This window comes from Neophocaena asiaeorientalis, unplaced genomic scaffold (genome assembly GCF_003031525.2).
Source record: "Neophocaena asiaeorientalis asiaeorientalis breed wild unplaced genomic scaffold, Neophocaena_asiaeorientalis_V1.1 scaffold294, whole genome shotgun sequence".
Classification (NCBI taxonomy): domain Eukaryota; kingdom Metazoa; phylum Chordata; class Mammalia; order Artiodactyla; family Phocoenidae; genus Neophocaena; species Neophocaena asiaeorientalis.
This window is the reverse complement of record NW_020173945.1, coordinates 2,442,192-2,465,752: the sequence shown is the minus strand read 5'-3', so window position 1 is coordinate 2,465,752 and position 23,561 is coordinate 2,442,192. Positions and strand designations below refer to the sequence as shown.

The 23,561-nt window shown below is 43.8% G+C and overlaps 1 protein-coding gene across 1 annotated transcript in view; it reads left to right on the top strand.

Annotated features, from left to right (window-relative positions):
• Positions 1-23,561, top strand: part of DRC11 (dynein regulatory complex subunit 11) — a 165,834-nt gene that overhangs the window by 46,346 nt on the left and 95,927 nt on the right. Inside the window, exon 7 of the mRNA XM_024752809.1 lies at positions 17,533-17,617. Within this exon, the coding sequence (XP_024608577.1) occupies positions 17,533-17,617 (85 nt within the window). The remainder of the gene's footprint in view (positions 1-17,532; positions 17,618-23,561) is intronic.

Here is a 23,561-nt window from a genome sequence, read left to right as displayed (position 1 = left end):
GGCTGCCAGGGCCGGGGGTGGGGATAAAGCTGAGGGCTAATAACAGGGTAGGCAGACAAAAATTAGGGTGGAATGTGCTCTCAGTCCCCAGGGCGGGGGAGCCAGGACGTGACATGTCTACAGCACCAACAGACGTACATCCTTCCTGGAAGAGGCCTTGGAATGCTTTGTTAATTTTTTTGATTAAAAAAATGAAGATATGATTTAAATGCGGTAAAGCTCACCCTTTTTGTACAGTTGCGCTGGTTAAGCTTTGTCGTTGTAAGGTATGTGGACCTGGAGAGACCTGCAGATTTGTCTCTCGCCCGCACAGTTTATGCCAGTTTAGGGCTCCAGGAGTTTACACTGGAGGGGGCTCAAGAATTATCTGCAAGTGGAGAGAATGGTGCACTCACAACCCAGGAGAGCTCCCAGACACGTGCGGAAATTTGCTGAGGATAGGAATGTGTTTGGAGCGAGGCGGAACGACAGAGTTTCCTATCAGCCTGGAAGAGTGTATGTCTCTTTTGGAAAAGACTTTCGGACCTCTCCCATCCAGCCTCCAATGCTGTCCCCCTGCCAGGACCTCCCGGGCCTGCACCAGCTTCCATCACTGTTCACTCCTTCTGAACTTGCGTACCTGTCTACTGCTCCTCCAAGAGGGACCTCACCAGGTGCTTCCCATGGATGCTCTTCTGGGATCCCGAGGCTTAGAAAGGCTGAGTGCCTTACTCGGGGTTCATGGCTCATGAGAGGCCATTCATACTCCAGTCTCTTGATTCCAAAAGCCATGATGCTCCCACAACGGCAAATGTGTCTCCTTGTTCTGAGCATTCCAGCAACAGAAGCCTTGTCCTGTGTGTCTTGGGCTCCGTGGTCATTTCATAGGAAAAGATGGAAGTTGCCCAAGGCCGAGTTGCTCACTAGGTACCACCTGGAAACCAAGAGCTTTCCTTGTTCCTGACTCCTTCTCTGTCCCTGCTTCAAAGCCTCTTCCCGCAGAGTGAGGTGATGGTCTGTGTAGGTAAGAGGGAGAAAGACAGAGGAATCGTGGGATTTGAGAAAACTGGCTGACTCCAATTATTTTACAGGTGACAAAAGGGACTCAGAGGGGTCAGGTAACTTGGCTAAAAACTTGGGTCGCTACGGCAGAACTAAAACCAGGGTGAGCAGAGCAATGAAGCCTGATCATTGTGTAAAACGAGATGGGTTCTCAGGGAAAGGTTCGGAATTGTTCCGAGGACTTTTAAGGACATCAGAAGGAAACCACTAGAATGTTCACGATAGTATCTTCCCGGGACTGGGACCACAGCTCTGTTTGTTCTTTTCCTTCATTTTCCAAATGTTCTACATTGAGCGCGAGTTACTTTCAGAAAGAAAAAAAAAATTTCAGGAGGACAGTGGGAAAGGGATGGCCAGAAGAAGTGATTAGGGGTCGTCATTTTGAATTCCTTGCGTTATGATATTTTCAGTGAATTCTCAAAAGCAGCTGTGGTCTGTGGAGGAGATGTGAACACATGTGGATTACTCCTGTGAGAAGGTGAATAGCTTTTTTTCTCTCTGCCATTCGCTTTGGTGGAAAATATATTAGGTTGAATGGAGGACATAAGAAGAGGTGGGTGAGAAATCAAGGTTATTCACAGAGGCCTTGGGGACAGGTGCACACCTGCGTGAAATCACGTATTTTGCTGTCAGTTGTCACAGGAAATCGGACTAAGAACACCCAGCAGCTACAGGCTCTCTGGGCTTATCCAGGCACTAAGTCATTACGAAAGACAGGCCCTGAGGCTCTTTTGCAAATGCAGTGGCCAGACTCTCTCTCTGTGGTCCGTGGTCATATCCCTGGCTCCCAAGGTCCCCCCACCCCCACTGAGCCTCTGTCTTTCCCTCTAGATTGCAAGCCTTTAGGGGGACAGGGCAGCGATGTCTTCTTTGGTTTTCTTCAAACCCTGCAGAGTGCCTGAGGTTCAGCAGATGTAATGCGTGTGCTGAGCTGAGCTGCGGTCACGGGCAGAGAAGAGCTGAAGGTCCAGCGAGATACTGTAATTAACGTTGGGCCAGATTGCAGTGCCTCTCACGCCGGTGCATGCTTCAAAAGCAGCTGGACAGCCCGTCAAAACGGGTTTTGCCCCCCACCCCCGAAGTTCTGATTCAGTAGGCCTTGGGTGGGAACTAAGAGTCTGCATTTCTCTTTCTGTATCATTACTTCCCATTCTTTTTTGTTTGTTTGTTTGCGGTACGCGGGCCTCTCACTGCTGTGGCCTCTCCCGTTGCGGAGCACAGGCTCCGGACGCACAGCCTCAGCGGCCGTGGCTCACGGGCCCAGCCGCTCCGCGGCATGTGGGATCTTCCCGGACCGGGGCACGAACCCGCGTCCCCTGCATCGGCAGGCGGACTCTCAACCACCGCGCCACCAGGGAAGCCCACTCCCCATTCTTTTACTGATTTATTATTGTGCGTGTGATAAGAGCACTTAACATAAGATCTACCCTCCTAGCAAACGTTTAAGTGTGCAGTGCGGTATTGTTAACTATAGGCTCTATGCTATACAGTAGATCTCTAGAACTTACCCATCTGGTATAACAGAAAGGTTGCACCATTTGACTAATACCTTCCTGGTTCCCCCTCCCCCCAGCCCCTGGCAACCACTGTTCTACTCTCTGCTTCTCTGAATTGGACTATTTTAGATTTCTCATATAAGCGACGTCATGTAGTATTTGTCCTTCTGTGTGTGACTCACTTCACTTAGCACAGTGTCCTTAAGATTCATCCACGTTGTCACCTATGGCAGGATCTCCTTTTTTTTATGGCTGGATAATACTCCATCGCATGTATGTACCACGTTTTCCTTATCCATATACATGTCGACGGACTTTTGGGTTGTCTCCATATCTTGGCTCTCATGAATAACGCTGCAGTGAACAAGGATGTGTGTAAAGAGAAAAACGTTTCCTGCTGTGTGTGTCTCCTTTAATCACCCACTACATCCACGCTGTCTTCTGACACCACGTGGGGGTGTCCACACATCAAGCAACTCTCTGCAACACCAGCTGGGTGTCCTACAATTCAATGGAGTTCTGACACTCCCTAGAGAGAGCCTCAGACCCCCCAAGTTAAGGGCTCAGTCCCACAAAACTGCTTCCCCCAACATCAGATGTCAGTGTCAAATCCCAGGTTGTCACCTGTGCTGCTGACCAATCAGCTATAAATCGGGGTTCCCACGACTCCCCGCTTGGGTTCCATAATTTGCGAAAATAGCTTAGAGAACTCAGGGAAACACTTATTTACATTTACTTATTGATTATGAAGGGAAATGGTAAAGGATACAGGTGGACATCCAGATAGAAGAGATGCACAGGGCAAGGTGTTGCGGCGAGGGGCACGGAGCTCGCATGCTCCAGGCACCACCCTCCCAGCTCCGCCACGTGTTCACCCACCCAGAAGGTCTCTGAACCCCATATACCTCGGGAAGTTTTATGGAGGCTTCATCACGTAGGCGTGATCGATCATAAACTCAATTTTCATTCCTCCGCCCTTCCTGGACAGTAGAGGGTGGAGCTAAATGTCTCAGCTTCTAATCGTGGCTTGTCCCCGCCCCAGGAGCCCACCCAGCATCTCCTCATTAGAACAGAACGCTCTCCTGTCACGGGAATTCCAAGGGATTTAGGAGCTCTGTGCCAGCAGCCGGAGGCAGAGACCAATCGATGCCTCTTCTGTTGTTTCGCAGTGGACGTGTAACTCTTTGAGATCCCAATTTCATTTCCTTTGGATATATACCCAGAAGTGGGATTGCTGGATCACATGGTAACTCTATTTTTAATTTTTTAAGGAACCTCTCATACTGTTTTCCATAATGACTGAACCAATTTACATTCTCACCAACAGTGTTCAAGGGTTCCCTTCTCTCCACATTCTCCTCAACACTTATCTTTCCTCTTCTGATAACAGCCATCCTCACAGATGTGAGGTGACATTTCATTGTTATTTCAATGTACATTTCCCTGTTGATTAGTGATGTTGAGCATCTTTTCATGTACCTGTTGGCCATTTGTATGTCTTCTTTGAGAAATATTTATTCACTTCCTTTGCCCATTTTTAAGCCAGGTTATTCGGGGGTCTTCTGCTATCGAGTTGTAGGAGATCTTTGTATATTTTGGAGATTAGCCCCTTATCACATGTATGCTTTGTGAATCCTTTCTCCCATTCTGTAGGCTGCCTTTTCATTTTGTTGATGGTTTCCTTTGCTGCACACAAGTTTTTAGTTTTCTGTGCTTCCACCTGTCTATTTTTGCCTTGGTTACCTGTGTTTTTGGTGTCGAATTTCTAACACGCTCCTGGGAGACGCTAAGAGTCCTGGTCCTGGGATTATACTTTGAGTAGGCTTGGGCTAGAGGCACTGCCACCCTCTGCGCACCTTCCAGGGAGGTGGGAAAGTGTAGGAAATCGCCTTAAGGAGTGTCAGAAAACCACTGAAAAAATTAAAACCACTATTATCCTGGGAATGTGAAAGCCCCCAAATCTACTGACTCTCTGCTAAAGTCACTGGGAACCGCCTCCGTCATAGGTACTTAAAACACTGCAAGGCAGGACAAACTGTTCTTTGGATATGGAGCCTTTGGGTTTGTTTCAGCAGGCTCTTAATTTTTGTGTCGTACGGTGACATATGTCAATACACGTGTTGCTTCAGACAGAAATTATCATGCCTTTATGTTTCATAAATAGGTGCTTGTCACTCGATAGAACTAAGGTCAGAGGATCTTCAGAATTAACCTTTATACTCTAAAGCTTCTCTTTTCTGTAATTCACTCTGTTGCTGTTTATGAAAGATTAATTTTGAAAGTAACACATAGGAAATGAGTTTAAAATGTAAACATCTGTTTCGTTTCCTAAACTTTCTGGACTCTTGAGTTAGGAAAGGCTGGTTTGTTTCAGCAGGCTCTTAATTTTTGTGTCGTACGGTGACATATGTCAATACACGTGTTGCTTCAGACAGAAATTATCATGCCTTTATGTTTCATAAATAGGTGCTTGTCACTCGATAGAACTAAGGTCAGAGGATCTTCAGAATTAACCTTTATACTCTAAAGCTTCTCTTTTCTGTAATTCACTCTGTTGCTGTTTATGAAAGATTAATTTTGAAAGTAACGCATAGGAAATGAGTTTAAAATGTAAACATCTGTAACGTTTCGTTTCCTAAACTTTCTGGACTCTTGAGTGACTCACTCCTTTAAATGAGGAAAAGTCTATGGATGAATGATGTCTGGGCTTTAGAGCTATAGGTGCATGAACAGAAATGGACGGCCATCTATTTAAATGGAAAATTCTCTCCATTCCTTCCTAAAGTGATTTGTTCTTGCTTGGGTATGAATTTGTCTATACAGATAAATATTTCAGACAAAAGGTGAAAATAAAGCATATGTAACATTTTCTCAACAAAAGAGTAACCAAAGTCTAAATAATCAATGACGTCATCTGTAGTATATTGTTCCTTTTAATAAAATAAAGTGAGCGCAGGGCAGGGAGGTTCCTGTAGGATTCAAGCATGAGCAACGATAATACTTTGGAATCGAGAAGGAAGCTTCCGGGCTTCCCTGGTGGCGCAGTGGTTGAGAGTCCGCCTGCCGATGCAGGGGACGCGTATCCCGGTCCGGGAAGATCCCACATGCCGCGGAGCGGCTGGGCCCGTGAGCCATGGCCGCTGAGCCTGCGCGTCCGGAGCCTGTGCTCCGCAACGGGAGAGGCCACAACGGTGAGAGGCCCGCGTAGCAAGAAGAAAAAAAAAAGGAAGCTTCTTTCTGGAGTAGTAACTGCTAATCCTAGCCCACTAATAAGTAGAACCATCAATGAATAAATCAGATTTTGTAATGTGCCACTGAGAAATCGCCTTGCTTTGCACACGACTTTCTCCACCTCTGCTTCGAGAGATGGCAAACCCCTCAGTTTCCCAGCGAGGGCCATGGTAATTAAGTCCATGTGTAGCCAATTGCCTTTATTGAGTGTAAGTGAATTTATAGGCAGCAAGTGACACTTTGGGAGGCTTCTGTGCGGTGGCGCAAGCTGCTTTCTTTAAAACGCAGGAGAAGTTTATGAGCCTGCTGACATTAAGGGAGGTAGCTGGATGACTTGGGGGGGACCAGTCGGAAACCCCTCCATCCGTGTATTTTTCATACTTGGTGAAACACAGATAAATCTCTACCCTGGGCATCTGAAACGGTGGGACCACTGAAGCTCAGTGTCAGAGCTCAGGGGAAAAATGTATCATTTTAGTAGTTCTGCTTTCTAAATCACTGCAGACTCTAGAGCTGGTCCTTTTCACGTCTGTGAAAGAATTTTTGACAATATGCATAAATTCTTAATCAGCTCTAACTTTACCAGATGTTCTGTGCCTCACGTTTGCTAACCGAAACATGGAAGGCATGGGTGTTTTTCTCTTCAGGCTCCCTTAAATAAAAGAATATAAAGGCAGGTAGGTCTGTTGAAGGGGATTTTTATAAGAAAGTAACATTACTCACTGAATATTCTGTAAGAAATTAACATTGCCCTTCCCCCATTAACATTGTCACATATGAATTATAGCTTCTAGAGCTGAAAGGAACTTTAGAAATTGTCTGATAGACACACATTACTTTTTAATAACGAATGAATAAACCTTGTCCAACAGCATCATTTGGCAGAGAGGGAAACCTACCAGCCTCCCACAGTGATGGAGCGATTTGCTCAAATCACACCTCTGATTAGTGGGAGCAGCCCGCTTTGTTTTTATTTTTTTATTTTTTTGATGTGGACCATTTTTAAAGTCTTTATTGAATTTGTTACAGTATTGCTTCTGTTTCACGTTTTTCGGGGGTTTTGTGCGTTTTTTTTCTCGGCCGCGAGGCGTGTGGGATTCTAGCTCCCGACCAGGGACCAAAGCCACACCCCCTGCATTGGAAGGCAAAGACTTAACCACTGGACCACCAGGGAAGTTCCTACAGCTTTATTATTGGAACCTAAAGCACCCGTGCGCCTTCCTTAGTGCCCGTCAGGGGAGCAGAGCCTGCAGGTTCTCGACTTGCTCCAAGCTTGGTTCTGCTGGGGCAGCCGGTGAAACTTGCTAAGCTTCAGTTTTCTCATCTGAAAAATGTTGATGGCAAAAATAGCACCCACCTCACAGGGCTGTCGGGAGGATTAAAGGAGACCATGATATCAAGTTCTGAGAGCATAGTGCTTAAAAAGGAATATGTTACCATGGAAGACTCTTTGCAAATCATTTCAGTGCAGTCACTAGATCAGGTTATCCAGAAATAACATTGCTTTTTTGTTTGTTTGTTTGTTTGTTGCGGTACGCGGGCCTCTCACTGTTGTGGCCCCTCCCGTTGCGGAGCACAGGCTCCGGACGCGCAGGCTCAGTGGCCATGGCTCACGGGCCCAGCCACTCCGCGGCACGTGGGATCTTCCCGGACCGGGGCACGAACCCGTGTCCCCTGCATCGGCAGGCGGACTCTCAACCACTGCGCCACCAGGGAAGCCCTTAGGTTTTCTTTAATATCGCTAAGAAATCTTTTATAGTTTTTTTGTTTGTTTGTTTGTTTTTGCGGTACGCGGGCCTCTCACTGTTGCGGCCCCTCCCGTTGCGGAGCACAGGCTCCGGACGCGCAGGCTCAGTGGCCATGGCTCACGGGCCCAGCCGCTCCGCGGCATGTGGGATCTTCCCAGACCGGGGCACGAACCCGCGTCCCCTGCATCGGCAGGCGGACTCTCAACCACTGTGCCGCCAGGGAAGCCCTACTGCATTTTAAATAAAGATACAGGGTCATCTCCTTTAAGCCATTCAGTTTATAGGAGAGCCAGCAGCCAATGTAGAGCGGAATCTGCCCAGTGGGGTCCTAGGACCTCGGCCTTTCCAGCTGGACAGGCCACTTGACCTGAAGGAGCCGCTGCCGCTCGTGAAATCATCAGCTTTGCCCAACAGATCCCCTGTCTTGAGGCTGATTTTGGTCACGTGATATAAATGACAGTCCAGTAATCTGAAAAGAGGGGAGAAAAATCCTCGGACACAAAAGCGTGGCTGGTGTCTTCTCTTAACAGCCAGAGGTCCAGGGCCTAGACCTTCCTCCCTCTGCTCCCTGTCCCTCCCGGTGTCCATGGTAACCTCATCCAGGCTCACAGTGTCCCACTCCATCCCTGCCTGGTTGACTCCCAAATGCGAGTCCCCAGCCCGGAGCGCTCACTCTCCTAAACTCCAGACCTGTGGATCCCACTGCCTACTCAGTATCCCCACAGAGGTGCACTTGGCAGGAGCGGCATCTCACGCTCCACACATCCAGAAGTGCACTGGCCTCTTATCCTCCCAAAGCTTCCGCACACAGCCTCCCACCCCAGCAGATGTGAACCCACCCGTCCAGTCTCTTACCGTCACCCCGACTCTTCATCTTCTCTCAGCCCGGCCTGCAGTCGGCCAGAAAATCCCATTGGCTCTACCTTCCAGGTATGCCCCAGGCCCACCGACCTCTCAGGCCTCTGACTTCACCACCACCTGGGGTCTGAGCTGCATCAGCCCCAGCCTGATGAACCCACCTCCGAGCAACCACCCGGGCTCCCGAAATCTGTTTTCAGGATGAGGACAATGTATTCACCACCTACTGCTGCGTGCGTAACAGTTATCACTCAGACCTGCAAACTTAGTGACTTAAGAACCACACCCACTGCAGCTCCCACGGTCTCTGTGGGTCAGGAGTCTGGGCTTAGCTGCATCCTCTGCTCAGGGTCTCACAAGGCTGTGGTCAAGGTCTCACCTGTTTCCATGCTCTCCTGGCTGTGGGCCTCGGTTCTTTGCTGTTGGCTGGAGGCCGCCCCCGGCTCCTTGCCAGGTGGGCCTCTCACCATGGCAGCTTGCTTCACCGAAGCCAGCAAGAGGGAGAGTCTGGGAGAGAGGTGGGAATTACAGCCGTGGAGAACCATCGGGGAAGTGATATCCTGTCCTCGTGCTTCCTGTGTTCTGCTGGCTACAAGCCAGTCCTGGGTCCCAGCCCCACTCCAAAGGAAGGAGAGACACAAAGGTGTGGACACCAAGACACAGAGAACTCAGGGGCTGCCTCAGAGTCTGTGGACACAGAGAGGAAGAATCATCCTTCAAAAACCTAAGGCAGGTCTTGACCCTGCCTTAAAAAGTGGCTCCCTTTCCTCTCCAGAAAGGCCAGTTTGGGCTCGGTGTCCCGTGGCCACTGACAATCCTGGCTTTTCTTGGGGCAGCCCAGGGGCACCTCCTTCTTGGAGAATCGCCGTGACCAGGCCCCAGGAGCCTTCTCCACAGGGATTCTAGTACCTGGGAGATATGCTTCCACAGTTTCTGCTCCCAAAACTGTCCCCAGTGCATGTTTTGTTGTTTCCTCTGATGAAATCTGGGAGAAGGGAAATTAGAGGCTTCCACTGATGTTACTGAATCCTCATTCTGCACGATAGAAAATTATGTCATGATTATTTTTCTTGATTCATTTCCAACTTGTTTGTGTTTTGATTTTTCTGACTCACTTGTTCTTTCAGATAGGACCTCTAGGTTTCCAAGTCATTCAAAGTTAGACACACGTGTTTATTCCTAGGAATAAAAATGGTTCAGTGGTAGGAGAATGCAATACTGCGTGCATCAGGAAAAACAATATTATCATTCCAGGTCATGCAAAACAATTATTTGATGAAACGGAACGCCCACTTCTTATTGTAAAAATTTAAAAACAAAGACAAGGGTTAATTCTTAGCACAATAAAATGTAAACTGAATAAAAACAAGGATTTTTTTAATCTTCTGTTTACTGCTTTTTCCCTGTGCCTAGTACGGTGTCTGGCACATAGTTCAAAATGAGTGAATGAATGAATGAAACATCAAGTATTCTTTAAAACAAAAGAGAGCTATACACTTAATGAGGAAACACTATAGGTCGTCCCACAAAAGGAAAGGAAACTATCGATGACTTTGTCCCCTAATAATTAGTGCCATAATATAAATTATTATCAATATAATGACATCAAGAGGAAACAATATTTTTTTAAATGTAGCAAAATGTATTTTTTAAAAATCAACCACAGACTAAGTATGAAAGAGAAGTATATGAAAGTTTAAGCAGTCTATAAATGTTAAAAGGAAGAAATTTTAAAAGACTTGAATAAGTGGTGAGACGTGCCATGTTTCTGGTTAAACAGAAAGATGACATGATTGCTCTGGGTAATTTATAGAGAGAACACAATTTCAATTAAAGTCCCAACAGGATTATTTATTGAACTTGAAAACGTAAGTATTAAAGTCATTAGGATTAAAATAAGAAAATAAGAACCATAAGGAAGAACAGATGACACTTTATTTTCAAGAATATTATAAAGAAAAATAAGGTATCGATATAAATGCATTACACTAATATAAAAGCACAAGCATAACTCAGTGTGAAACAAAGTAGAGAGCCCAGGAACTGACAAACATAAATGGAAACAAATAGCATATGATCAATTAAGTTTAAAAAGTAATAAGAATGGAAAAAATATACTTGCGATAGCTAGATTGCCTTAATTGCTAAAGCCAACAAGCAATCGAAAGCTGAATGGAGAACTTAACTTCCCTAGAGAAAGGTCACAATTTTCTAACTATGGAAACAAAAATGTTTTCCGCTGGCTGTAAAAATTACAAGGTCTTTATAATAATCAAACCCTAAAGTAAGACAAAAAAGGGAGTCAAACAATAAAATTTATTTTTTATTGTACATTATTTTACTGACCACTTTATTTAATTACAAACATGATTTCTATTTGTCATAGCAAGGAAAGCAATACTGAAATATGTACAGAAAAAAATGAATGGTCTCCTCCCTCCAGGCCACATCTCTGAGCTAATCCAGGTGGACAATGTACGCGTTCCTCCCGCACCTGCAAACATAAACACAGGCACACAAGGCTCTCCTGTCCCCTTTTGTTTTGATAACCCAGGTCGCTCCCCAGCCCAGTCTTTCCCCTTAATATTCTATCTTTAACATCCCCTCTGTCCACATAGAGCAGACTAGTCTTTATGAGAATTGGATTGATTCATCCACCTAAGTATTTATTAAGTGCTGGTGGTGAACAGGTAAAGAGGAACAGGTGAAGTCTAGTCCTGATGCTGGATTCCACAGTGGGGCTTTACCATAATTACATAAGCATTCCCCATTGGGTGACTATTTGCAGTCTCTTACTACAGTTTTTATTTCTTACAGCTTTTGCTAGTACAAATCATGCATCACAACATATCTCTGCTTTTACTTCAGTAAGGATTCCCAATAGTGGAATTGTTGGGTTAAAAGTTGTGTACATGTGAAAGGTGTATAACACAAACTTGATAGCTAAAGAATTCAGGAATCCATTGTCTAAGGGTTTCTGCAAAGCCAGTAAGTGACTGTGATTAGTAGAGACATCCTAGGCTTCTTTTTTTTTTTTTTTGCAGTACGCGGGCCTCTCACTGCTGTGGCCCCTCCCGTTGCGGAGCGCAGGCTCCGGACGCGCAGGCTCAGCGGCCGTGGCTCACGGGCCCAGCCGCTCCGCGGCATGTGGGATCTTCCCGGAGCGGGGCCCGAACCCGCGTCCCCTGCATCGGCAGGCGGACTCTCAACCACTGCGCCACCAGGGAAGCCCTAAGATGTAGCTTTTAGGCAGAATCCCAAGGTTAGAATTGAGGCACTTCTGTAAGGAACCGTTTGCCTTTGGAAAAGTCACTTAAACTCTCGGATTTTCCAACTTCCTCCTTTGCAAAATGGACAAAAGTGCTTATCTCACAGAATTTCTGTAAGGATGAAATGAGAATTTGTGAAAGGCGTGTGTGAAAACGCTTTGTAAACCTGCATGCAACAAACACACAGTCGATGATCATTTCTGCTAAATAGGTGGGTCCAAGAGGTAAGGAGACAGTTACACAAATGCACGTGCACATAGCAGGAAGCAAAGTGCCAACCTCAGTAGCAGCTAAAGAAATGCAAATTCAGATTGGGCTTCCGTTTTGTACCCCAAACCCATAAAGGCATCCGAGGAAGAAGAAAGCCAATGCGTTGGTGTGATAGGTGAAGCAGACTGCAGGGGGCACTCAGAACTGTCTCGTGGATTTGTGTTTGAATTCTGTTCTTTCCAGGAAGCAACCAGGGCTTTTCTCTGTGTACTTCCATCATGGGCACCCCCTCCCCATCCCCGGCCCCAGAATAATTGGCTGGGACAGGGGGTTGTAGTTACACCGAATTTTAATTCTTCCCATTTAAAATAATGAGCCGTCAGCATCCTGCCCAGAGCATCCTGACTTTCAGGAACAGGTTGCTGCTGTTAGGAGATGCCTGTGAGGTGTGAACTAGGGTCACCTGAATTGATGTGAGTTTTGATGCTTGGACGGGCCAGGCTGGCACCTCGGTGTCTGAGTGCTGTACCGCAGAGCCCAGGCGCCTGCCTCCAGACCGTGAAGCCATTTTTCAGGCACGAAAAGGAAATGGCAACAGCATTGCCTGAGTCACGCAGATGCCGGACAAACGCTACTTGTACAAGATAAAATGTGGGCTACTTCCCACCTCCCTGTGTGAGATTAGGGAGGGGGCAGATCTGTTTGCCCCTGGCCTCAGACAGAGTGGAGACAGGCTTCCACAGTGCCTCAGGCAGGAGTTCTTCACTTAGGCTACAAGATGTGCAGGACCCGTATCATATCTGCAGGGCCAAAGACAGATTGAAAGCCCAGTCATGGACCACGGGTTTGGCTGGAGGTTTGGACCAAGGGTTTGGATGGGGGTTTGGGGAGGAAATTAGGTGGGAACAGTTTGGGATCAGACGATGGGATGGCTGGGGATTCAGAGTCATTGCTTTACACACGTGAACCCTGCCTGGAAGCTCCTTTAGTGGAGAGATGGTGCAGGTCCCACTTAAGAGCCGTGGACTTGGAGGCCGTTATCCTAGATAACTTTGATCATAAAATGTGGATGGGATGCTTGCTGAGTCAGTAACTAAGATTGGTATCAAGAGAAGAAGCTGGAAGAAATGTCAGATTACTAGAGCTTTCCAGCCCTGGAGCAACTGCCCTGTACCATCACGTAGAGGGCTAATTCTCTGGTGGGGAGGGGGGCTTGGTGGCTTCTCAGCTTCTTTCCTTTGTAAGTTTCCAGGGGAGGTCCAAATTTAGTGGTAGGGAGGTGTCACTCGTTTTTGAAAAATATTCAACAATCTCTAGTTTGTTGATAAATCTAAAGTTTGATAAATAATATATTTCATATTCAGCATTCCTATTCAAATTTTCTTAAATACTTTTTATTTTACTTTATTTTATTTTGTTTTTTAACTGACAAAGCAAAAGACTTGAACGGGAAGGGGTGCCCGGGTGGAGAGCAGCAGGGTAAGGGAACCCAGGAGAACTGCTCTCCCTAAATACTCTTCAGGGAATGGATTTAAGGAATACCTGGAAGTTTATCTTTTGGAAATTATACTTAATACTAATTAAATATTGTTCCAAAAAGTTGAATTCTTGCTTTTAGAAAAAATAGTAATCCCCACGAGACGTGCCAGCACGTGCTTGGTGGTGACTAAATGGTGACTAGGAGTGCAGAAATATCTGGTAAATCCTGTCTTGTCGAGTTCCAGATCCCTTTCTCAAACTTTGTGTTTTTGGGTGGTTTTTCACCTTTCTCGTTTCTCCTGTTCCGTAGATGCGGGTGAAATGTATATAGTTCAGGTGATTTTTCATGCAGCCATGTGATGAGATCCATTTTCTGCATCACTTGGTCCATCCGATGGTTTGGTTGCCCATTTGAAGAACCTGCTTTGGCCTTGCCTATTGCAGCAATTTGAGGGCAAATGGAAATTAGTTGGTGGCGGGCGGGGGGAGGGAGTGGCACGGGGCGGGGAGGATACTAGCACACGCCTGCACGTTAACTTTGAAAATCAGCCAGACGCTGAAAGTTCAAAGGTAATCAAATGTCTGTGGAGTTAAGATTCAAGCTATAATTGAGGGAAAGCTGTGATTTAAATAATCACCACGTACCACGTCAGGATCTTTACCATGTAATGCTTTTGCAGAGGATTTTGTGCTAACATTTCCTTTAAGTAGAAAAGAAATCCCGCGTCTATGAAAGTACTTTCCAAACTACAGAGAGAAACTGGGGTAATCATCCAGAAACAACTTAACATCCCCTCTCTTCTCCATCCCAAACGCACATCCCTCAGCAAGACCTTTGGTTGTGAGATAAGAGGGAACCTATTTTATTTGGTCAAACAGGTACTTTATGCAAGGTAGTCAGGGAAGGCCTCTGTGATATGATGACATTTGAGCAAAACCTTAAAGCGAGTGGGTGTGTGTGTTTTCTCTCTGAACGTGAACATCTCTGAGCAGGGAGCATCGGGGTGGATGGAGAGCAACTGGAATGATGAGAAGGTGGGGGAAGGCAGGAAGGCAGCAGGGCAGTACCAGGGAAGCCGCAGTAAGTGCAGGAACCGGGTCAATCACCATCCAAACCAGGAGACTTGTAAGAATGAAAGGGGGTGCTGTTGTTAATTACGCATGACTGGGCCTGTCCCCAGGAAGGCGGGCCATAGGTTAACCTAATTATGTGGGTGGTGGTTTCATTTGGAGGGAGAGTTTCGGCAGACTTGGAGCAGAGAAACGGCACGACGTGACTTACGTTTTAAAAGCATTTGTTTTGAGTCCTCAAAAACACTCAAGCTTTACAATGAAACAATAACAATTTACAATGGAATTGCTTGTGAAGTTGGTTGTCAAAGAAATAAGGTGGGTGGGTGTGAAGAAGGGAAAGTGCTCTAACTTTTAATTCAGTTGTATTCCTGGTTTTTATCCAAGATCGTGTAGGCTGAATGATGCACACATAAGACAGAACTCGGTCAGGCAAGTTAACAAGGTTTGAGATATGAGTCTCGTAGACAAGCAGGATCTGGGGCCAAATCTATGCATCAGCCCCGTGGTTGTGGAGTGTAAGCTGCATGAGGACGAGGTCTGACAGCTTTTAACCTTCAGATCACTGTCTTCCATTGCAACATCCAGAATCTAGTTGGTACTAAATAGATGTTTGTTGATTGACTATGTGCATGAATGGATGGATGGATGGATGGATGGATGAGTGCACGAAGCCGCTCAAGTAGCTGCAGTCATGGTAGCTCCATTGACAGAGTGTCACACATAGTGTGTGACCACCCGACTTCCCCACTGCTGGTGCATATGTCCATAGAACCGCCCCCCAACCCCAGGCAGTGCACGTGTTCAGTTCCTTTCAAAGCAGTACTGAGGAGCTGAGTCACGTGCCTGCTGAATGAACCCATAGGAGAGTTTCAAGAGACCTAAGAGATTTTTGTCCAGACAGTGATGTAACTGTCCTAAGATGTCTGAGAAGCAGTCTATGAAAGGGATGGGGCCAACGCCCTGCGGTGGGGACGGTTAGGGAGGTGCTGGCTGCCGACCTCTACCCAAGGCAGTGGCCCCAATTCAGACCCAATTCACACTCATCGCAGTTTTCACTGTCATGCACCTGCCTTTTTAAAAAGTTCCTTTAACAATATCCTTGAGGACACCGTAAACAATAATTGTAAGACTCAACCCTTAAGTACATAGCTTTTCAAAGTTGTACGTGAGGAACCTGGAGGTGAGGTGGCTGCCTTCTGCTGCAGCCACCAAAGTATGAGGGCCGCTCAGGATGGACCCCTGCCATCTGTCTAGCTTCAGACTGAACCAGACACTTCTTCTGGAACCTCATTTTTCAGACTCAGGTTTGGGGCAACATTTTCTCAAAAATGAACCAAGTGAGCCTGAAGGAAAACAACTGAGGGCATTTGTTGCTAATAATAAAATTCAAGCTTTCTAGCGAGAATTACAATTTTGGAAATCTTGTAGTCACCTCTGTGAGTCTGAGAGCTTCTCGTTACTTAGCTTTGGAGTATGAGATTGGTGGCGTTATTAATGGATGTGATTTTTGGTACGGTGAAATGTGTAAGCATTGGGAAGATCCACATAAGTCAATGAATCATTCGTTTTGAAATGACCAAGATGTTACAAAATCATGTTACAAAGTCATTTTGGGGTGAAAGACCTATTCAGTGCAGAGGCACATGGGTTTTGATGTGACACAGGGAAGGGAAAGTTCTTGATATGATTTCAGATTCCACATCACCACCAGCCTTTAGGAAGCCACCACTTGTCGAGTTGTGGTGTAGAATCAAAGCAGAATATTCGCAGCTATCTAAAAGGCTATTAAAATTCTCCTCTCGGGCTTCCCTGGTGGCGCAGTGGTTGAAAGTCTGCCTGCCGATGCAGGGGACCCGGCTTCGTGCCCCGGTCCGGGAGGATCCCACGTGCCGCGGAGCGGCTGGGCCCGTGAGCCAAGGCCGCTGAGCCTGCGCGTCCGGAGCCTGTGCTCCGCAACGGGAGAGGCCACAACAGTGAGAGGCCCGCGTACCGCAAAAAAAAAAAAACCTCTCCTCTCTTTTCCAATTACACAGCCGTGTGAGGCCAGATTATCTTTCTATACTTCAACCAAAACAACATATTGTAACAGATTGAATACAGGAGCAGATACAAGCATCCTGCTAGCTTCCATTAAGCCAGAACAGTAACGCTGTTCTCACTAATTTTTTTGTTCTGGGAAATACATTCTTCATTAAAAATTTTGTTTATGTGAACACATAACGGGCTTATTATTGTTATTTTTTAATGAAAATGCATATTTTAGAAATATGTCAGGTTTAATGTTTAATACAGTAAATATCTATAGCTAGAACTCACATAAACAAAAGTTTTTGGGGATCATCAAAAATTATCAGGGGTGTCAAGAGCAACTAAGGCCAGAAGTTTGAGAACCGCTGTTACAGAGTCATCTGGAGCATGGGCATCTCCTCTAACCCTCAGATTCTGTTCTTCTGTGGATTAATGGAACTAACTTGCTCGTTTTTTCTTTCTATATATGGAATAAATATAACACTCGTATCCAAGTCAGTTTCTCTTGGAAAAATTAACTTCATTTCCCTTCTGAAATCCCTCAACATTAAATTTCAAAGTCTGCATTTTAAAACCTAGAAACTATATGGTTACAGAAAAATATTACTATTTGGAACTCTTAACATACGGGGCCTTAGACTCGCTAAAATCTAAAGCATGCATGCGTATTTCATGCACTAGTCCTAAATCTGTAATTCGAACAATGCCATGCTTCTGTTTTATGTCAAAATCCTGTGTTTATCCTAAATTTCAAACAGGAAGAAATAGTTTGTGCTTCTGTCTTTTCATTTTTAACACAAGCACAGAGTATCTCAGTGATTAAAAAGAGAAAAAAAAAAGGCAGAAAATTACAATCTGCTTCAAAGAGAGGTGTGTCTGTCTCACAGTCACAACTGCCTTGAGGAAGGAAACCTGTTCCTGAATGTCACCAGGTCCTTCTGCTTCTTAGAGACCGGATGTCTGGCCAGCAACTGGCAGGGAGCCCCTCTCCTAATAAGTATCACTCATTTCAGTGAACCTGACCAGAGCCAGCTAGTGGGGAATGCAGCAGAGAGGGCTGTGCCCATGGATGTTCATTCTGCCTTTTTTCCTCCTCAGGAACTTAACGGGCACATTTCCCGACTACCCTAAAGAAGAAGAAGGAGGTTCAGCTATTATTTTTTCCAACAAGACACGACAACAGGTACAAGTATGCGTGAGAAATAAAATGTAAATATATCATAATCGCATTTCTTTAAACTTTAGAGATAATGACTTTTGCAGTGTTATTAGGTCTTGGTTATTTCCCTACAGATGTTTACCTGGAAGTACTTTGGTTGTTTGTCAGCTAAGGTGCTTACAAAATTTTTTAGATGAATCCATGCTTTCTCCTGTCTTTGAAAGTGATGTGACAACACAGGAGTCTCATCTTCTTAGTCAGTGATGAGCAGCTCGATTCCAGGAACCCTTTATGTTCTGGTCCCTGCCTGCCTCCCAGTATCATTTCCTGTCCCCGTCACCCCATCTTCACACCGTCAACTCCAGCGGTCCACTTGCCCGTCCTCCTTGCCGCTCACGCCCCTTTAGTGCCTTCGTGCATCTCATGCTCTCCCCTCACTCCAGGATGCCTTCTGCCCTTCCTCCTCTGCTTAGCTCCTGCTTGCCTGTCAAGACTCAGCTCTTTGCCATATTAATGCTCTTCAAGAGAAACACCCTTGGACCATCTCTGTAGATGCTCTAGTGGCATTTGATGGTTGACACCCAAAGCTGCTTTTAGAAATGCCTTAATAGACCAGAAATAGGAACACTCTTCTTAACCTCAGAGTATTTATCATAGAAACCAAGAGAAGATTTGCATTACTCAACAGTGAAACGTTTAGAAGCATGACCATTAAAAGTGAAACTCAAGAAAAGAATAATTGCTATCAGCACTATTAGTTAATACTCTCTGGAAGTTCTAACAAATGCAATAACATAAGAAAAAGAAAAGAAGTTACAGATATTTAAAAAGTGGCGATTTTATTATTGTTTTCAGATTATGTGATGATATTCCTAGAAAACACAAACTTATCAAAAAATTATATTGACATATTATGCAGAGTTGTACAGAGTTATGCAGACAAAATTCACTGAAGAAAATGAAAGAAGACATGAATAAATAGACTGATGGTTTGTTTCTCTGGATAGAAGGATTCAATAAAATACACATTATCTTTCCATTGTTTATGCAGTTAGTGCAATTCCAATAAAAGCAAAACAATTTTTTATTGACAAAATTATTCTCAAGTTTATAGAGAAGAATGAATGCGTGACAATAACCAAAAAGTTTATGAAAAAGAACTGTAGTCAAGGGAACTTGCCTTACTTGGTATAAATCAAATTATGAAATTAAAATCATATGATAAAATGGAGAAAATATTAGCAATGTAGCTGACGTTAGGTATCTTTCATATGTAGAGTTCTTAGTAATAAGAAAAATCTGAACACCTCAGTAGAAAAGGCAAAAAATATTAAAGTAATTAAAAAAATTTTTAACTCACTAGGAAAGAAATTTAAATATAATATTACTGTATCTCTTTTCACCTATAGGATTGCTAAAACTTCTAACTTGTGATAATAATTGGAGTTGGTGAGCATGTGGAAAAAAGTCACTCTCGCACATTGTGGCTGGATACATAAATTAGCATGACATTTTTTGAGGGCCATGGGCCAAGTAAATATAAAAATACTTACTGTGTATACCCTTTAACCCATAAATGCTCTTCAAGGAATTTATACTAAGGAAAAAATAGAAACAAGTTGCCATAGATGGGCAACAACAAACTTTTTCTATTAGCAGCAAAATAGTAAATATTTGTGGAACATACAGTCTCTGCTGCAACTACTCAACTCTGCTATTATAACATGAAAGCAGAGACAATATGTAAATGAATGGGCATGGCTGTGTTCCAATAAAGCTTTATCTACAAACATGGGCAGCAGGCCAGATTTGGCCCATGTGATGTGGTTTGCTGATACTTGCCATAGGTGACTGAAACAGCTGTTCTTGTCTGCACTGTTCACAGCATTGACAGAGAAGAAACAGGCTGATGTTTGTTACTAGGGAATTAGTTAAGTAACGTGAAACACTAACTAAGCAGCAGTAAAAACCATGCTCTAGATGAGGTTTTGTCAGCACTACTGACGCCACAGTCAGCATCCCTGGCTTCCTCTGCTTCCCCGCCTGAGCCCTCAGGATCAAGGCGAAGAGCTCTTCTCCCAACTCCCTGTCAAAAGCCAACATCAGCTCCCAAAGCCTTCTCTCCACCCTCCTGTCTCTCCCCTGAACTGTGTGACCACTTAATAACCACCCTCTTGTTGGCAGTTCGAGCCCTCCCTTGAGTGACTGTCATTTTGATGTGATGTTATTTCACTTTTTTACATGTTTAGGTCTTGTCCCTCCAGCTAAATCATCCGGCACAAGTTGTGTCTTGAAAGCCCATGACAAGCAGCCAGACATGTTTCATGTTAGTTTTTAAAGGTAACAATTATAGGATTAAGAATGTTGGTGGAATGTCTAAATTGTCCATCAGAAACTCTCAGAAGTAGAGTTAATGTCCAGTCAAACTAAAAGCAAAAGAAAACAGAAGACGTCTGGTTAATACGTACACTAAAATCAAACAAAGGGAGCCACAAAGCAGCATGATTTTAAAAGGCAGATGACTGAAGAGTCAGGACAGCATTGTGGTGAAGAATCCGAGTTCCACTAGGTCTGCAGCCTTAGGCAAGCGACTCCCCCGCTGCGTCTCAGTTTTCTTGTCTGCGGATGGAGATGGTAAAAACACCTGCCTCCCTGGGCCGAAGCAATAATTAGATGAGATGATACACGTAAGGTACTCAGAACAGAGCTTGGCACCCTGAACTCATTCAGAAAGTCTTAGCAATTGTTACTAATGGAGGAGAGGGAGCAGGAGGGAGAGGAAGAAAGGAAGAGGAGAAGGTGGGAGGGGAGGGGAAGAGGCAGAAGAGGTAGACCAAACATAATCACTATAACATACACGTAAACAGTCAAATTTATATTTGTAAAAACAAAACGGTGCAAATACTTTTTCTGAAGTGAGCATAATCACATTGATGCCAAGCCCCCCAAAAGATGGAATCCAAGTAGAACCCCAGCTCAGTCTTCCTTATGAGCATAAATGCAAAAATTCAAAGTGAAATATTAGCGAAACACTACAGTCAAGTGGTGTTTACTCCCGAACGCAAGCACTGCTGTGTTTTGGATGTTCTGTGAATACATTGCATCATATAAAGAGATCCAAAAGGGAAAACCATAAGCTCATCACTGTGGATGCTGAAAGGGCATTTTACAAATTCAACTCCCTTTCTTGATATTAAAAAATAAAACAAAAAATGGAATATAGGGATACCTCTTCAACATGACAAAATATTTCTTAGTTCAAAAGTTAATATCATGCTTAATGAAATTCACAAGAAACATTTCCACTGGTGTCATGAAAATACAAGGATGGCCATTATCGCCACTGACCCACAGGATCTATTAAACACTGCTACACAAGAGGAAGAATGTAGAGATAGAGAATTGGAATGGAAGAGGGGAAATGGTCACTTTTTGCAGATATGTTCTGTACTTAGAAAAGCAAAGAGAATAAACTGAAAAACGCCTTAAACAATATGAGAAGTAAGACGGGGAGTTACAAAATTAATATGCAGAAAGAGAAAGCTTTTCGAAGTTCAAACAGCAGCTACATGGAAAATATATTAAAAGAGTCCATTTAGGGCTTCCCTGGTGGCGCAGTGGTTGAGAGTCCGCCTGCCGATGCAGGGGACACGGGTTCGTGCCCCGGTCTGGGAAGATCCCACATGCCACGGAGCGGCTGGGCCCGTGAGCCATGGCCGCTGAGCCTGTGCTCTGCAACGGGAGAGGCCACAACAGTGAGAGGCCCGTGTACCGCAAAAAAAAAAAAAAAAAGAGTCCGTTTACAATGGCAGCAATGACACGAAGATAAAATATCCAGGAATACATTTGATAATAAATGTGTGTTCTCTGGGAAGAAAAGCTTAAAACATTCTGAAGAATGAAAATGAGCAGATGGAAAAGCATATTGTGTTCTTAGGTAGGAATACTCAATGTTATAAATACTTCCACACTCCCAAACATCATCTATACATGTAGTGCGATCCAAATAAAAGTACCAATAGCATTTTGTTGGAGTGGAGAGTCAGGGCATGCAGAGGGTGACTAATTTGATTCTAAAGTTTAGGTAGAAAGTAAATAACCAGGAATAACTAGTAAAATTCTGAGAACGAAAGGTAATGAGGAGGAACCAGCCCTGCCAGGTATTAAAACATGTTGCCACCAGGGAAGCCCTAAAACATGTTTTAAAGAGCCCATTGATACAGGCACATGACTAAATGAAAAAGAAAAGAAAATCAAGAAATATATCCAAATACACATGGAAATTTAATATATAATAAAGAAGCATCTCATCTTTCTTGCAGAAGGAAAAGAAAAAAGACCATTTAATGAATGGTATTATAATAACCAGGTTGTCAACTGGAAAAGAAGAAAATTAATCTCTATCTCTTGATACTTTAGCCCAGAATGATTCCAAATGGATCAAAGATTTAAATGTCAAACAAAACAAAAACACAAAAGAACCAGAAGCAGCCAACAAAGAAATATGTCATAACCTCAGAGTGGGAAAGACCTTTTTACCTCTGTCGCACAACCCAGGAGACATAGAAGAAAAAAAACATAAATTAAACTACATTAAAAAAAATTTTTAACCTGCATGGCAAAACCGACCCCAAGTAAAGTCAAATGACAGATGACACACTGCAAGAATTATTTGTAATGAGTATCACAGATAAGAGATCAGTTTTCTAATATATAAAGAGCTCCTGCAGCTCTATAAGAAAAAACTCAATAACCCAATATTTTTAAAGCCAAAGGATATGAACAGTTCTCAGAAATGAAAATCTAAATGGATTTGAAACATAATAAAAGATGTTCAACATATGAAAAGACAATCAACCTCACACGTATAAGAGAAATGTAAATTAAAGCTACACTGACAGACAAAATTGATAGATTAAACCTCATCAAAATTTAAAACTTTGGGGCTTCAAAAGATGCCATTAAGAAAATGCAAATACAAGAACAGACTGGGAGAAGATATTTGAAAACTTATACTTGATAAAGGATTTGTATCCAGAATGTACAAAGAACTCTTACGTTTCAATAATAAGACAAACAATCCAATCAAAAAATGAGCAAAAGACTCGAATAGACAATTCACAAATGAATATATATGAATAGCTAATAGGCACATGGAAGGAAGCTCAACACTGTTAGTCATTAGGAAGATGAAAATTAAAACTATAATAAGGTACCATTTCACAACCACTAGGATGGCTGTAATTAAAAAAGACAATAACAAATGTTGAGGATGTAGAGAAGAGGCAATCCCCCTACATGGCTGGTGGGGATGTAAACTGGTGCAGCCACTTTGGAAAACCAGTTGGTCAATTTTTTAAAAGTTAAATACAAATTTACCGAATGACTCAGCACTTCCACTCTTAGGACTTTATCCAAGAGAAATGAAAACATATGTCCATGAAAAAAAAAATTGTATGTGAATACTTATAGGAGCATTACTCATAATAGCCAGAATTTTGAAACAACCTAAATATCCATCCGTTGGTGAATGGGTGGGTGGAATGTGGTATATCCATGCAATGGAATATTATTCAGCCATGAAAAAGGAACAAATGATTTATACATGCTATAACTTGGGGGAACCTCAAAAGCATGATGCACAGTGAAAGAAGCCAGACATGAGAGACCACATAGTATACAATTCTGTTTATATGAAATGTCCACAAAGAGTAAATCTGTGGAAGCTGAAAGTTGATTAGAGCCTGGGGAGAAGGGCAGGAGAGGGAAGACAGATTAACAATGAATGGACATGAGGGGATCATAGTAGTGGGGTGATGGAAATGTGCTAAAGATGATTTATGGTGATGGTTACACAACTTGATAAATTTACTAAATAATGATTGAATTGTACACGTGAAATGGGTAAATGTAGAAAATGTAAAATATGCTTCAATAAAGTTATACATGTGTCTTCAAAAAGAAAAAT